The 13,630-nt window shown below is 35.9% G+C and overlaps 1 protein-coding gene across 4 annotated transcripts in view; it reads left to right on the plus strand.

The window, feature by feature from the left end:
• The window catches only part of FBXW7 (F-box and WD repeat domain containing 7), a 191,129-nt gene that overhangs the window by 102,270 nt on the left and 75,229 nt on the right, over nt 1-13,630 (plus strand). Inside the window, exon 3 of one of the 4 annotated variants that reach the window (XR_012623136.1) lies at nt 2,877-2,963. The exons of 2 other annotated variants lie outside the window; for them this stretch is intronic. Coding sequence is in view for 1 of the 2 variants with exons in the window: in XM_074823024.1 (XP_074679125.1) it covers nt 5,721-5,867 (147 nt within the window). In the remaining variant the exon portion in view is untranslated. Of the gene's footprint in view, nt 1-2,876; nt 2,964-3,206; nt 5,868-13,630 lie in introns of those variants that run through there. One more of the 4 variants, XM_074823024.1, reaches the window with a different exon arrangement.

The following is a 13,630-nucleotide window of genomic DNA, read 5'->3' on the forward strand; positions in this document are numbered from 1 at the left end:
GCTTTTTTGTATTAGATACCAACCTCTTTCATTACAGTAGTTAGTAATGGCCATGCCTCAATATGATTCCAGAGCCAGAATTATAATGAGGAAGTATCATCTAAGTGAGTCCAAGTTAAGAAAATCTGGATTCTTCTTCACCATGTTATTAAGCTTTGTTGCTGAAGAAAACAAAGCTTGTGCCGTTGAGACATCTGCCTGATATTGTGTCTCCTCCTTTACAGAGTTTATGCATCTCTTCACTAATTTTCACCCAATTTCACAAAGAGACAGATTAAGATTACACAAATTTTCAAGGTAACTAGAGGGTAGGTAGGAAAGAGAGAGACTTATTAATGCATCTGCTGAGGCAGAAGTCTACAGTGTGGCCATCGCCTGGTTAGACATCATTGAATCCTTGTGGAATTGGCTTTTGCTCTGACCATGTAAACAGGTTCAGTTGACATTTGTTCTTTAATTTACGCCATAAAGTCATTTATTAGTCAAAACTCATAGTAAGACGTAAGCCTGGAATAAAGCTTTGCTATGGCTGAACTGTTCAGAATGACTCTTATATGTAGATTTCTTATGGTTTTGAGACCATAAGGCCTTGGAGAAGCCATAGTGTAGTTCAGTACAGTTCCAATTGGTATGCCAGTCTCACCTGGAGCTAGGCTTCATTCGGCCTGTTGCTCATGGTACAACAGGTCTACACTTGGTTTTTTTCCATGAGGTACAGAGAAAGCCATCAGTTCACATGTTTTAACTAGTAGTTTTGCCCCTTTTGCATACTATTCAAGTGTACTTTTTTTAGGAAATTCTGATCTTGGGAAATCAGAAGGATCCTCTCCATTGATTTCTTCCATACCCTCTTCAGGGGTCTGGGTCATTATGTTTTCTTATACATACAGATTTTTATATTAGATAAACTTGGATATGAAAGAGACTCTTCAGAGCAATGGTTTTTTTCTGTGCAACACCACTAATACAGTTGCAATTAGTGCCTTTTTTCTACACAGCTTATTCATTTGCCTGTACAAAGCAGGCTAATGTGCAATGTATCATTTGGGAACTATTTGTATACTGGTATTAGAAATCCCTCACATAAATAAACTTGGGACCACAGTCGCTATGTAAGAGTAGTTACTAGTGTAATATAGACTACTTTGCTTTGCCAGGGAAATGGTTCTCACTCTTTCTACACATGGGCAGGGACCAGCGTCAATATCAAGGGATCAGTGAGGCTTGTGTATAATGTAAATTATAGTGCATTCTGTATGCTCAGCTGTGCAGAGCTTACAAAAAATGTTGTTTAGGAAGTATATTATCAAACACATTCAAAGGATTATTATGCTACTATTAATATTTTGAGAAGGTGACTTTTAAAATGTTGTAGTGCTCACTTTATCCATTTGAGGGCAGCTGTTCACCGATGTTAAGAATTGTAGAAAAACTATCTGGGGTTCTGCTTTCTGCATTTTAATCTTTCTATACTTGCAAATGCTTCCTTTATGTCTCTCTAGGTCTTGTACTGTTCCATCACCATATTAAAATGTCATGACTTTGTTTATTTTTTTCCAGTAATGTTAATATGCAAACAATTGTCAGCTCTAGGAGAAGATTCTGTAAAGTTTGAGTAAGCTGGTTTTCATTGTTGGGATAAATTCATAGCTCCATGTCTTAAAACCATGGGCTTCCGGAGTCAAGTATACTGAATGAGCTAGTTAATTTTGTAACATTTGCTTTCTGGTAAACAGCTAAAAAGCTCTGCTATAGGATCACTTTGAATTACTCTGACTGAAAGGTATAAAAATTACTGCTGCTTACTACATGCTTTCATTTTACAAAGATATCTCTTCACTGGACTAGCCAAAAAAGTAAGAGGAGTCTTCTGAATTCTTAAGTTTACAGTTAATAGTCCATGACAATCTCAAACCAGTATTTTCAAACTCAGTTTTCAGGCACTTTTATGCATCTAAATAAAGTGATCTGATTTCAAACATGATCTTCTGATTAAAATGACAAGCAGGCACTTAAAAAAGGCATCACTGGAAATCAGTCCCACTTTATTTAGAAACAGGATGTTAGAGAAATGTATTACAAAGCATTAAAGCTCAAATGTTCATAGTTTCACATTTGTCAAGTGTATACATGTTCTCACTCTGTATAATATAAAAAATACACACTTTTAAAGATAAAAGCAACAGAGTGTCTCTTTAAACTTTACATTTGGAGCTTAAATTAATATTATATGTGTAATAAATATAAAAATAAGTGATATCCACTATATGCAATATATTCCTGACATTTCTAAGACAGCCAACCCTCTCCATTTTTGTCTTCCTGTAACACCCTCTTACTGCTGAAATTAGGCTGTGTTGTATTTTCAGGCTAAGGACTGACACTTATTAAATGTTTATAGCTATCCAGCATAGCTTGGGACCTTTAAACATTACTGTAAGACAATAATACCTACAGTCAGTAATGTGTAGCAAATCTAAGACTAAAAAGAAGTGATGATACATGGAAATAAAATTGGGCCAACAAGTTCTTATCTGCTAGTGCGTTTCTTCTGTGAGACAATGATAGAAAAGGGGGAAAAAATTAGGCAGAGATAAAAACTGAAGCTTTTCCTTATTGCTATGATAAAGTGTGAAATTTAGCATTGTAATTTCATGTGGGACAAAAAAAAGCCTTATTTTGCTTTGGCTTTATGCACTTGGAAAGGGAACTACACTGAATATGAACATGATACTTCTTTTCAGCTAGAAGTACGTTCCTGTGGAATTACTCTAGGATATTTTGGAAGTTCCAGAAGAAAAACTAAGGTACTGTTGGGACTTTTATCTCGAACCACAAAAGAAGAAGGGCTGACAATCAGAGTTTTGTCTTTTCAGAGGTGTGAGAATAACCTGTGACTGGAGACTTGAGCTGTGAGCGGTGCTTGGAGAATGCCATACTTCAGTCTTGTCTGCTCCCCAATTGTATGTAAATCTGTAAATGGGCCAAGTTGTGTTCCTGTTTTGCACTCTGGTTATGAGCTAATACTTTAAAAAAAGGGGGGGGGGGGAGGGGGCAGGGAGTAAGCCTGTGAAGTAGTAAGATACGAGGCTCTCGTATCAACTAATAATGGCTGATACTAAAATAGTGATCTACCACACTGTCAAATTATCCTTTCAGCAATTGCACAATGAAATAATCTTTTAAAAGTGAGTTTGTTTCAGCAGTTTCTCTTAGTGTGTGCACACATATGCAGACATTTCTGCATGCAATTAAATGAAATACTGTTTATTAAACTAGAATCTGAGGTTTGCTTCGTACGAAATACTGTATCTGTTCTTGTCTTACATACATACTACTCAAATCTCAAATTATATTGATATAAATACATTTTCGTAAATTTCCCACTTTGTTGGAATAATTGAGACAGTGACCGGTACATCAAAAATGGAAAATTCTGACCTGTTGCCTCTTTTTGAATCTCTTTTGGGGTTTTAGCTCTGTTCTTCACTTTAGTTATTCAAAGTAGAAACAAAAGGCTACTCTTTCTCCCTCTTTGGAGTACTTCAGTGAAGTTTTCTTAGTTGAGTGAAACTGAGATCCCAAGACACCTTTCCAAAGTCTTCCAGCCAATTATTTGTTGTAGCCTATTATTAGTTGTATAAAATATGAAGTAATTCAGAATGAAGCGCTAAACTGTGATCTGATTATATTGATGTTGAGTACAGGCTAATGGTAAACTGGTTTTTGGATGTTACAGGATGAAGTATAAAGAAGGAAATGTAAAGGGTCTTTTAAAAGAAAATGTATGTCTAAATGTGCTTTAGAATGGCATTTGAATGGAATGCTAGAAAAGAAAAAAAAAAATCAGTACGTGAAAATACTGTGCTACCTAGCATATTATCACAGCATTTCTGTATGCAACATCTGTAAAGAAATAAGGATTTTTTTGTTTGTCTGAGAGATATTTTGTGAAAAGTGAATGCTTACTGTAGTGTATATATAATCAATGAAACATTAGGGATTTTTATAGGTTTGGTTTTTTTTTTTTGGTAAAAAACATTCAACAAGCAAGTGTTTGGTTAGGGTTAAGACCTCTTTATGCGAGTGAGACATGCTTAGAGCTTGGCCTTTTGAAGGGGAAACAAAGGGCTAAGTGGAGATGCTAATAAAGGCATATTTTAATGCAGTCTTTTGTCAAGTTACAGTGTTGTGCTTCAAGCATTAAAGCATTACTACACTCCCTCTTTTGCCCTCACATAATTATACAGTTAATTACCTTTGCTGGGTTGTGCATAAAGGGACTTGTAAGATTTCTTTATGGTCATTTATTCACTGTGTTTTGGACTGTACTGACTCAGTTCATACAAGGGCTTTGATGGCTTTCTGAGTCTCTTATCAGCATTTTCACAGGCTTTTGTCTCTTTCTACTTAGTTTTGCTCAAAAAGCTTTTCAAAATTTGAATATATTTTTAAGAAACATGTCCAAGTACAGGAATCGGAAAGGGATTGTGGGAACCTAGAGCCATTGTAGGAAAGCTAATTTGATCAAGAAATTATTTAAAATGGAAGTAAACTAATTGTGAATAATCTCAGTAATAGGCATTGCTGTTCTAGCTTTGTCCAGTGGAGTAAGAACTTTTTTCCTCAGAAATGGCCCTCAGTCGGGTTTGTTGCTAAGGGCCAGCAGACCTCTCCCCGCATCCTTCAGGGAATGCTGTTCTCGGAGGAAGAGTCCTTCTCCTTTCCGTCAGTGTGATGGATAGGCCTGAGCAAATTGGTACCCAAACCTGCGATGGCTGGAAAAGGGAAGACTATTCCAGTACCATTGCATCCCTGGAGCCAAAGCCCCCCCCAGATGCTGCTACTCCCACAATAGCAAGGAAAGGGGAGAAGGGGCAGACTGGGGTACCTGTACATAAGTAGGAAGGGACAGAAAGAAGGAGCTAAAAATCACAGTGTAGGTGAAAATACAGTGATAGTCTCTACTTCTATTAAAAGACCAAGTTTCAAGCCAATATCTTCATTTTAGGGGACTCCTTTTTTTTTTTTCCAATTTTTTTTTCCATTTTTGTTTCTTTTTTTAACTTTTGGACTTAACAATGTATTATGTTTGTGGAGACAGTGGTTGAGAAACAGCAAAGCCCAGGTCAGTTTTTTTAGTCACTAGCTGTCAAATTTTATTGAAAGTCCAGAAGTCTGCCCGGAGAGTGGTGGAGTTGATCCTGCAGTAAAAGTGTTACTGTCTGAAGGTTGCAATCTCCTTGCATTTTCTTTCTGAAAGTACAGCGTCAACTTGTAAAAAAAACCAAAGAAACAACAAACCAAAAAACTTCCTTTAAAGTACAGGCATAAGTGGCTGTGGCTATTAAAACTCCTGGCAGTCACTATTTTCTTCTTTTTCAATCTGCGGATCCCTTTTTGGAGAAGGGCTCTTCTGACATTGCAGGGGAGGTCCACCAGCTGTTTGACTGGCAGGAGCAGTCTGCCTGCCCCTTGGTAGTTTAATTCCTGTCTATACTAGGATAGCTTGCACTTCACTGAGCAGCAGACAGGTCAGGACACTTGGCAGGAGAAGGTTGAGAGACAAAGGCAGCAGGCTGTGGGGAGCTGAATCACCAGACCGAAACTTTTCTTAAAAAAACCCCAACCAACCAAAAAAAAATGATGCAACTTTAGAAGCAAAGTTTTTAGCAATGTTCTTGCATTATTAGTAGACTTGACAAAGTAAGAACAATAAAATGTCCAAACCTGGGAAAACTGCCATCAACCATGGCTTGGTTCCTGTTGATCTTAAAAGTGCCAAAGAACCTTTACCACACCAAACAATAATGAAGATATTTAGCATCAGCATCATTGCACAGGGCCTGCCCTTCTGCCGCAGGCGGGTAAGTGTAAATGTCTTTAAAACCTGAATTTTGATCACTTGGCTTGTAGCTCAGTGCTTTGTCATTGTGCATTCATTCCATGAGGAAATACTTATATCTGTATTATCTGTTCACTCAGGGTGCCATAGAGGAGCCCTCGGGTCATTTATTTCAATAATGCTTGTGCTTTAATTAAAATATGTACATGTTGTCTTAGCTATTAGTCATTTAAAGGGACATGCCAGAGATTCTTTTATAGTTGTAAACCACATAGATGAAAACAAATGTTGTGCAAGATAGCTGCATTCATAAATGTGTATTTTGCTTTTATTCACTCTTTTAGTTGATGTAGATAGTTTGGAGTAAAATCCATTGAATGCAGTTCTGAATTGTATTGGCACATGTGATGTGTTGGCTACTAAAGTAGAGAATTTAGAGATGTTAACCTAATTAATATTTATACATTTTTAGTAAAAATTCTTAAAATATGATTTTAATACTTTTGTAACTCAGTAATGGAGATAACATTTTTGCTGTTACAGAAAAATAAAAATAGCATGTTACTATGTGGAGGTTGCGATATAGTTTATATATAGACGATCCTAGCCTGACAAACTATCACGGGTCTTATCCCACAGCTTCAGGAACTATATGAATAAAGTGGCTCTTAAAGCACATTATATAATTAAAAATAAAGTATTTTAAATTTTGTTCTCTCTGTAATATACAATTTTCAATAAAAAGTATTTTCAAATCAACTTACATCATGATTTTGTTACTCAGTTTGCATACTGCTGAGCTCCTATTCTTTAAAGTAAAATTAATTTTTCTTCTTTATTACTGTTTGGAACTCTTTTCAGTAAAATTATAAATAAATTTGCTCTTCATAATGGATTTTCCCAACACTACTTTGAGTTTTCTATTGCTACTGAATAACTACTATTTCCATTTATTGATGAAAGTTTTAAAATCTAGCTCAGCTTTTGTAAATGTGCTGGCTTTCCTTGAATGTCAACATACTCCTTTTTAGTAAACTAGTTAAATCACAGACAAAAATTAAATTTACAAGATAACCCTTGAAAGCTTGATTTCTTTTTACTAGGTTGCTTTGAGTGTCTGAGAATGTTTCTTATATGCAAATGGTGTATGGCATGTATTGAAAGCTAGCAACATAATATCAACCTGCAGCAATGTAAAAATTATAAATATATATATGGCTGTTTACTATTGGATTGTGCATTTCAGGAGAGTATTTTCTGAAATTAGATATTATATGTATGTGTTTGCTGAACACGGAATAGAAACATTTCATAAGGTTGAAAGTGATAATGTAACCCGCTTTACTAGATGTGATTTCAAAATTTTTATATTATTTGAGAACTGTTTACTTGAAAATAAGCATTTGGAATCTGGATAGTTTTAGTTCCTTTGTCTTGGATAAAGCATAGTATACAGCATAGAAGATACGTTTAGTAGATATATTTCACAAGTCTTTTTGTGGTTATATTAATACATTATACTGTTGGAACTTTAATGCCAATGTTTTGTGTGTGTATTTTCTGTAATAATAAGTGTGGTCACACATTAACTTATCAGAAATATGAAAAAAAATAATTTCTAAAGCAGTTCTCTGAAGACTTTGCATTGTTCAAAAATGACCACAGTCTTATCTTGGTTGTCTGGTCCTACACTGCATTCAAGCAGTCCGTTTAATGACTCAGAGGTTTTAAGTCTGGGAGGGTTTAAGAAACTGTTCAGCATTTACTTTTCTTTTAGCATTAGGACTAAGGAGGAAATTAAGAAGTGCTGTAAACATATGTTTTACGAGCTAAGCTATCATCAATCTATTTAAGTTTATCTTGTCTTCTGAAACTAGTAATTCTCAGTAGGATGGCTGCTGATAGTGGAAAAGATTAGAGCTCCGCCTTTAGTCGCATGCCTTGCAACACTCAAAGCCTGCATGTAACTCATAACGATTACCATATTGGGTTCCAACCATGCTAACACATGTAGGTTGCCTATAAGATCTGCATTTTCATTTCTGCATATTTAAAAAACAAACAAACAAACAAAAAGCCAACCTAGTTTTGGATATTAACAGATGAGAGAATCAGTACTTTTGTTACGTAGATTTATCATTTTATTAAACATAGCAAGAATCAAAAAAGTATTTTCATGTGAAGTATGAGTTCTGACACAAGGTATTCACCAATATGCAACTTTTAGATTTATTTTTTTTAATTCTACTTTTCATTTAATAAGTAATGCATTCATTTAATAAGTAATGCATTGAATTATTTAGCAATTAATGTTCAGACCTAAACTTGATGTACTTTAGAATATGAGCTACAGTTTGCTTCTAGGTTATTGAATTGGTAATATGTCAATACTAATTTTTTTCTAGCAAGTGTATGGTTGGACCATTCAAACACTGACCTGACTTAAAGATTATTGCCTTTCTCCTTGTTTGAACTCATTTATTCCTCTCCTTAATTGTACATTAAACCAAGCAAAACATCTTTAAGATGTGTACTGTGATGCTCGGAAGTAAAAATACTTCCGTTACGAGAGCTGACAATTCATAGCTTCTGCATCCTCTGCATTAGTTATACTGCGCTTGTATCAAGAAGTGCACAGGACTTAACAGTTTGCCCTTATGCATTTTGTCAGTTTGCTCATGTAGTTAAAACACTTGTCTGCAATACCACTAATCTGAATCCAGTTAAAAATAGTCTTGCTTAGCATTCTTTGTGTAGCACTTGAGAATAACTTTAGTGCATAGCTCTAAAAGTACTATACTTACACAATAAATGTATGTATTCCTTCAAAGCTGTCGCTGAAAACATTGATGCAGTATTGTCAAACATAGACATGGCCAGGGTCCTCTTTAGCTGTTAATATATCTTTTGTAGGCATTGAAGTAGATTTTATAGTATAACGTGAAGAAGCAATGAATACCTTTCAACTAGTACACACTTCAGGTATCAGATATCATTTAGCTCTTCAGTGCAGTGTAACTGCAGCTGATCATTGAACATTCTTACGAGATAGTCAGGTATGTCATGTATGTTCCAAACTCAAGTACTGTATTTTGTTATCCGTGGTAAATACTTTGTTGACAAAAAACTGGTCTCTTAATTAACTATGTGATTTTTCCCTTAGACTGCTCTTAAACCACTGACAGTAGAAGTGGTTTTCCTTCTGAAATGTTACAATTCTTAACTATTTCAAAGGCTGTACTTTAAAAATAGGTTTCTTCCCTTGTCAGTGTTCCATGTTTTTTCCTGAAAATTCCAGTACTTGTTGCTCTTGGAGGTTGCTGTATAACAATTTCATCACATTGAATATACGTTTTTAAGAAGTGCTAATAAGCTGGAGAATTTGTGAAAGTGACTTGCTCACTTGCAGTATTCCTTCAAGTGGCTTAAAGTAGCACCAAATTGTTATAAAGCAGGGTTTTCAATGTGTGCACCCTGTGATATTCCAAGCTAGAAAAGTCAAGGTAATAAATGTATCCATTTTCAGTGCCCGAGAAATTTACTCTCAGAAACACTAAATATGGTTATACTGTTCTGTTTTGTAAGAGTAGTTTCACTACATGTGCATATGTTTCACCGTTAAAATGTATCTGACCAAATTTTGGCAATTCATCAACTTAGTTCATCAGTGAAATGCTTCCCTCTGTACGATGTACTTGTGTGTTAGGTGAAGATAGGATAAAACATTTAAGCATTGATTTTTATACCAGCCCATGTTGCTCATATATAAGAGCACCCACTGGTCTTAAGCATTACATATGGTATCGGTTCGCTTCTTACTCCAGAAGAGCACTTGGAATGAGACTCCTGTTCCTCCTCCGTTCTCTGGTTGACTGGTATGCTAATAATTTATTTGAAATACTAATGTGTCTTATGCACAAACAACTTCACTTATTTGGACTTGTTTTTTTATCCCTTCATTTCTGTGTTAAAACAACCAAAACACCCTTTTCATTGTTAGTCAAATCTATGTAAATGTTTGCGTCAGCAGTTCATCCAAGTAGTCCGTCTGTTCAGTTCTTCAGGGAAATGTAGTCCTGAATTTTTCTGCAACAGATCATATTTCTTGCTTGAGTACAGCAGGTTATTTCATGGATGACAGTAAGAAGTTACTTAATGGACAAAAAACTATTTAGCTTTCTCTGAAATGCCCATCTTACACTTCCCTGTATTTCAGTTGACTTTGGATCAGTCCCTGAGTAATATGAAAAAGAACTAAACTATTTTCCCCTTAAACACAAAATGAAAACTATTATCTCTTTTTTCCTTGGAATTTCTTACCATTTGGTAAGAAGAGACTGTCAGAAGAGCATAAAGAAAAAATGTGTGAAAATGTGTGTGTGTGTGATTATATATGTATATTTGTATAGTTTTTAATTTAAAATTTAAGGGAGGCTTAAGAGTCTGTCATTGGACAAATCAGAGCACTCCCTATGTCTGCATCTTCTACAAGAGAGCCTTTGGTTCTGGGCTTTGTGGAAGGGAACTTGTATTGTTGCCGCTGGTGGTAAGAAGTTTCTTTGAGTATCTGTCAGAAATAAGTTTCTTTCAAAGCTAGGTTAGCCTTTACTTCAAATTCCATTGTTTGTGTTAGAATTTGTCACTTGAATGAAAATATAGATCATGGACTGATCAGTTAATAGGTACATGAAAGGAAGTTTGTTCTTATCCCCTTGTGCTTGTTTCTCATAAAGGAGTGTGTCCATTATTCTAGATATCCAAATATTCACAATTAAGCCAGCCTTACAGAGGTTTTACTTTTCATTTTTAAACTTATAATTTATAGTGTTTGTTTTCTTGCTTTTATTATTTTTGGAGTTTCAGTTTTGGAAGGTCTTTGGAATGAAACAGAAGTACTCCAGAGGTCCAGCAGGAGGAAGTTAACTGAAAAGGCAGATGGTTTTGAGTGGAAAGAAAAGAATACTAGAAAGTTACAGAAATGAGCAAGACTAAGTCTTGTGTAACACTCTGCCTAGAGGGTCACTCCTTTTAGAAAATAAATAATCTTGAATAATGAACTATTTCCTCTTTTTTAAAGTATATACAGTATCTCCACTCTGAATCTGCTTTTCCCATGCCTTTCACCTCCTCTCGCAAAGAGAATGAAAGTTCTTCCTGTGTGAGGTGATAGCCTTGAAGAAGAGCAATATGTTACTTATTTTCTTAATGTGGTGGGAATAAAATAGGAATCACAGAAGTGGAAAAAGAAGTGGACAGATCCTCAATTATCTGGTCAACTCAAGGTGGGGTGGTTCAGCCTGACTTAGATGAAGAGCCCAGTGGTCTCCCAGGCTATGCTTACAAGAGGTTTGCTAAGCCATACCAAAATCCATCTTTTTTTTTTTTTAAACCTCAAAATCATGGATACAGTCAGATGTAGACAGTGTTTATGGCTCTGTAGATCTAGATACAGGCAGAAGTATGCTTCTGTCTACCCTGCCCCTTCTGTGGGTTGTTACAAAAGCTCTGGGCTTAAGATAACCATTTGTAGGAGGGAGCACTTAGTTTGCTGTTCAAACAGCTGTTCTCTGTGTCCCCTGGAAAAAAGAAAATTGCTAGCTAAACTGCTTATCTAGCCCAACCTGCTGTACTGGGTCAAAAATACTTGGACAACCTCTGACAATTTGCTTGGGGGTTGTTGGGGTTTTTTTGGAGGGGGGTGTGCGTGTTGGTTTTTTTTGTTTTTCTTTTTTTTTCTCCAAACCTCCAGTGCATCACATGTCATAGCACTCCCAGAGACTGCTTTTTCAGAATATTCAGTGATCCTCTGTCACCATACTGACTCTTTGGGAAACACTTTTATATTTAAATTGTTCTACCTATTTCTGGCCAAGATAAAAGCAGCAATTGGAAACTCATTTATATTTAACACTAGGTAAAATGTTTTTCTTTGTGGTTTTGATGCATTTAAAACTTCCATTTCTCGTGCAGTGAGTAGTGCTGTCTGTTACAGACTGATGCGCGGGTGCAGATGCTAAAAGCATGTTAGGAGGATTCTGCAGTCAGTCACTTCAGGAGATGTCAGAAGGAAGGTTGCCTGGGCAATTTTACTCCTTTGTGCCCAATTGTTTAGATGTCTTTAGAAACCTTTATTGTTATTAACATTGAGCTATTCAAACATGGTGGATTGACTTTGTGAAAGCTCTTTACCTGCTTAGTCTGTCTCAAGCTGTTTTATTGTCTCAAGCTGTGGAGGTTATAGCATCCAGCAGAAGAAAAGAGGAAAAGGGAGACAGCAGTGATGCCATAAACTGACCCAGCTGCCTCTTTGCTGATTGATCATGCTGGAGGGGAACTCACGAAATGTGTAATTAAATACTTCATTTATTGCTTTGAAACCTGATTGCCTTAACCATGAATCTCCTTTTTGTCTTTTTGCAGTCCCTTGTATCACTAAGTAAACACTTTTTGTCCCTCTGCAACAAATGAAGCCATATTAATTTCCTGAACAGATCTTTTTCAGGTATGGGGAAAGGATCCTTTGTGAGGAAAAAATGCACTGCTGTGTCATGACTATCTCTTAATACAGAACCACAAAGAGGGCAAATTAATTTTAACTGGCAGTCTTTGTTCTGGCATTCCCCACATTTTGAGTGGAAGTCGAACTGAACGAGAATGACAGCCAGACAAGTCATAAGCAGGGTTACAGCATTAGCATCTTGCTCTTGGATCTCTGCGACTTATCACGACCGATTGATCGTTGTTCCTTATGTGATGAACTGTTACTGTCAGGGAATGATGGTTTTGACAGTTTAAATAGTTCCACTCCTCAGAGCGAAGATCCCATCTCATTCCTAATTTCACTGCTCAGCTTATGTTTTTCTTCCAAACTCTGAGGCTCTGGTCAGCTCTATCACACTCGCCCTTCACCTAGTTTTAGACTACTAATTCTGCTTCCTCCCCACAGCTTCGCACTGATATCAATCCTCTGTTAAAAGTGGGCCTCTTTTTCCTCTCCCTCCTTTTGCCCTCTTTCCAGCTCCTGGTATGCTTATATATCTTTATTTCATGATAAAATCGTTTGAAAATACAGTTTTACATAGGGACAACAGCAGTGTCTTTCTAAATTCTATTCAGGTATCTTATAATGTTAGTTGTTTGAAAGGGCGAGAAAACAACACTGAAGTTGACATGACTTTTCACTTTCTTTATTTTTAGTCAAGGAAGTCTGTATGTCTAATTTGTTGTGTTCCTTAAAATATTTTTTGAGTACCAGCTTGATTGCAAGGTTTCTTAGTAAGAGGATCGAGATGGTTGCAGATCATTTGTGTAGTCATGGGCAGTTTGATCACATCTCAGAAAAACTTCTCTAGATACTAGCCTCTCAAATGGCCATGATTCTAATAGTAAAATATACAATCCATGAAGTAGGGTAATGATTTTTCTTAAAAGTTCAGATGATAATTGCAAACTGTACTACATTTTTAATATGCTGCAAATATACATGTTTGTGAAAGAGAAGTGCTGGTTATGTATGTCATATGAAAATGTTGATTTTGTGCAAGACAGTGATACAGTAAATCTGTTTTTAATAACTTTGCTACTGCCATAACATTTTGAAGTAGTAGCCAAAATTTTGTAAGATTTGTGTGTGTGGTATTTTTCTTTTATTTTGTAGATCATATTCTAATCTATTTCAAGACCACCAAAGATCTGCTGACCCTAAACTGATTGATAAAGGGAGGAGAGAAGAAGAATGAGTTGAAATGTATAAATGATACTAAAAGTCTAAATATATTCTTCTGT

The sequence above is a fragment of the Strix aluco genome, chromosome 4, assembly GCF_031877795.1.
Source record: "Strix aluco isolate bStrAlu1 chromosome 4, bStrAlu1.hap1, whole genome shotgun sequence".
In the NCBI taxonomy this organism is placed as follows: Eukaryota; Metazoa; Chordata; class Aves; order Strigiformes; family Strigidae; genus Strix; species Strix aluco.